The sequence below is a fragment of the Leishmania panamensis genome (assembly GCF_000755165.1).
Source record: "Leishmania panamensis strain MHOM/PA/94/PSC-1 chromosome 16 sequence".
NCBI lineage: Eukaryota > Euglenozoa > Kinetoplastea > Trypanosomatida > Trypanosomatidae > Leishmania > Leishmania panamensis.
Window position 1 is genome coordinate 380,651 of NC_025861.1, and position 3,265 is coordinate 383,915.

Consider the following 3,265-nt stretch of genomic DNA (forward strand, 5'->3'; position numbering starts at 1 on the left):
AAGGAGAGCGTATTCCTCTGTCCCTGTAAAGCCCAAGGGTGCTTAGCGAGCTAGGATAGTGAAGAACGGATTGGTTTGGAAGCGGTGCGTGGTAGTAGCCCGTCGAACGGAGAGCGAGATCTTACATATATGTGGCCACTTTATTGGAAGACAATGCACGGTGGTATCAAGCTCCCCTCTCCTTACTCTCTCCTACTTCTCTTCGTCGCTATCGGCTGGTTCTTCCGTTACCATCGCCAACAGATCAAGCGCCATCTACCCTCCGCATAGCCTTTCGGTCACTTCATTCTCGCGGCTTCTTTCGCTTCCCTTTTCTTTGCTCGTCCAACCACTCACACGAGTCGAACTTGTGTGTGTCTCGGGTCGACTGGCACTGGATGGGCGTGTCCTCGTCCTCTTCGCCTTCTTTAGCTTGCTGATTTGAGAGTAGTAAGCGGATGGCCGCGCAAACACGCAAGCGCGGGAGCGGCAAAGACTTCTCCTCCTCCTCTTTGCATATATTTCAGTAGCCATTCAGTACCTCCCTGAGAGAGTGCTGAGCAGCCCCCTCCTTGTAGGTGAGGTGGAGTTGGTTCTCCAGAGTCCTGCGCGGAGCTCCTACATAGAGCTGCTCCAAATCTGCATCGCATCCGAGCCACCGCGTTACGTCAGCTCACAAACGCACAACTCACGCCACGTTGCCCCCTTTTTTTTCTCTCCTCTTCGTCCTCCTCTCACCACACTGCTGGGATGTCACCCACTCACTCCACTCGCTCACTCATTTACTCACTCTTTACTTCTATCTTTAGGCTTTACCTTACTTTATTTTGTTCTGCTTCGCTGTAGCGCCTGATCGTCTGCGTTATTGCTCGCTCGCGCTCTCTAGCTCGTCGTCAGTGCGGTCTTCGCGGCCCTTCTATCGCGCTTTCTCGCCTCCCTCCCTCTTTCCCTGAGGGGCCGCTGACACACACCCCACGAACATCCCAGGCCCTTTGCTCAGCTTTACATCCTCCCCCACCCCGCCACCTCCTGTAAGGGAGTGTCTAAGGGGGGCGCTACCCTCTTTCCCTTCCGCTCTCTCTAGGCATTATATGTCCTCTCCTACAAAAGAGGCGAGGCGGTCGCGATGCAGGGCGTTCGCTTCACTGTACATGCGCAACGTGATGCGGATGGGTAGGCGGGTTGGAGCGGCGTGCGGCTCCGAGAGAGCTGGCGGTGGCTGCGCCATCTTTCTCTCTTTCATGTTCCTCGTGGGGTTTGGCGTGTTCTTTCTCATGGAAGTAGTGGAGATGACCAGCGTCATGTCCACAGTCTTCTTCAGCGCGTCGTTTTCGCTGTGGAACCGCTGGAGCAGCGGCACCTCCGCGACCGTCGACTTTGCGGTGCGTAGCTTTGCTTTCCGGGACATGAGCAAAGCGGACCAGCAGAGAGAACGCGAGCTGCACGCACGTCAAATTGAGGAGCATCTCCGCAAGACACCGCACAGGCTGAAGACGAATGCGGCGTTCGTTGTCATGGGCGAAACGGATCCGAACGCGTTTCGCTTGACGGGCGACACTGGCGACTCAGCAGTGCGACCTGTATATGCAGTTGTGGATGGCCATTCACTGGTGCGGCAGCCCGGTACCGCACCGCTGCCGCACCTGCGCACAATGTGGCGCACCTTCACCCCGGCGGAGCTTTACGAACGCTACGATGCGCTGGACATCGTGTACAGCTTCGTGAATGGTACGGAGTCGAATCACTTTTATCGTAAGCGACTCCGCGTCAAATGTGGGCCGCAGATCCTGGCTCTAGAGAAGCAGTACTTCCTGAGTGGCTATACTGCGCCTTCCATCACCGAAGACGGATCGAGTAATTTGACATCACTGCTGTCCCAGCTGGCTTCCCGGTGCACCGCCTTTCAGTCGCTTCTTGGCAGGCGCAACGGCGAGCTTCTGCAGCTCTTTGGCAATTCCACAAGCAGGCTACAAGTCGACGAACGTGATCGCGAGACGGACGAGCTGCGGCACAGCCTGCGCAGCCTGGAGCAGCACGTGCGGTGGCACCGCGGCCGCGTGGTGGTGGTGTCGCCCGGGCACCACCCGACGTGGGTGGACGGCGCGAAGAACTTCCTTGCCGGGCTGTGCGGCGACGCGCGCGTGCAGGCGCTGCGGTCGAGCGGGACGCACCTGCGCGTGACGACGGTGCACCAGGACGCTGTGATGCCGTACGGGATGCGGCTGACGGTGGACTCGCACGTGATCGAGCAGCACCTGTGGCGCGTGCGCAACATGACGGCCGTGCACGTGTACATGAACGACGACTACTTTGTGAACCGCGACGTCGCGATCACGGACCTCTTCAACGAGTACGGCGGTACGATCGTGCGGACGGAAGAGGGACGTGTGGCGGAGGGATGGAGAGGGGATGAGGGTGTGTCGTGGGCGGAGGGGGTGGCGAACACGGAGCTCTTCAACATCTACTACCTTGAGCATCTGCATGAGGACTACCTTCCACAGCCCCTTCTGGACAGGTGGCGAAGGCTGCTCAAGTCGTACGCGGAGGAGAAGCAGTTGGCTAGCCATGAGCTGTTTGCCTCCCTGGAGCCGAAGGTAAGGGAGTTAGTGGCGCGAGCACGATGTCGCAGCTCGAGTTTAGAGGATGGCGGCGTCGCCACTTGTGCGGAACTCGAGCAAGAGGCTCGCTACATGCTCGCTTTCTCTGAGCTGCTCAAAGCTGCGAACACGTCTTCTTACTGGGAGGCAGCCTTGTCAAATCTCAGCTCTACCACGTCGCTGCCGGAAGGACGCCAAACGGCCGCGCAGAGGCACTACTACGCCACCCACGTACCGTTCGTGTACTGCACGAACATGTTTCGGCACTGGTCTGTGCGGTTCCGTGACGAGTTCGCTGCTATTCAGTTGCACCATCGCGATCGCCGTGCCAGGGACCTCTTCGTACCATTCCTCTACAACGCCTTCATCATGGCGAGGCCATGGGAAGCCTCTGCAAAGTTTATCCCTTACTTAGTGCATCTGAAGGACGTGATGGAGGCTGCCGCGGCTGCCACAACAGCGGCGCTGGCACATACACCGCCGAAAGAGATGGTTCCTTTCATTGATGCGCTCGTGGAGGAGTTTTCCAAGCACCTCGTCAAGTACGCGCCGAACGTTTCGATCTTCCTTGACAACGAGGACGGTTGTGCACCAGCCTCGCTGTACCGCAATCCAGCGGCCGAAGTGATGTACATGCGAGCGACAAACGACATTGCAGCAAACAAGCAGAGAATGGACGAGGTGAAGCA

At 58.1% G+C, this 3,265-nt stretch overlaps 1 protein-coding gene across 1 annotated transcript; it reads left to right on the plus strand.

The window, feature by feature from the left end:
• Positions 1 to 1,070: 1,070 nt before the first annotated feature.
• LPMP_161000 (hypothetical protein) lies at positions 1,071 to 3,265 on the plus strand (the record flags this gene model as incomplete). Its single annotated transcript, XM_010699325.1, has 1 exon — positions 1,071 to 3,265. A coding segment is annotated over one exon (2,195 nt), but the record flags the coding sequence as incomplete, so codon positions are not given.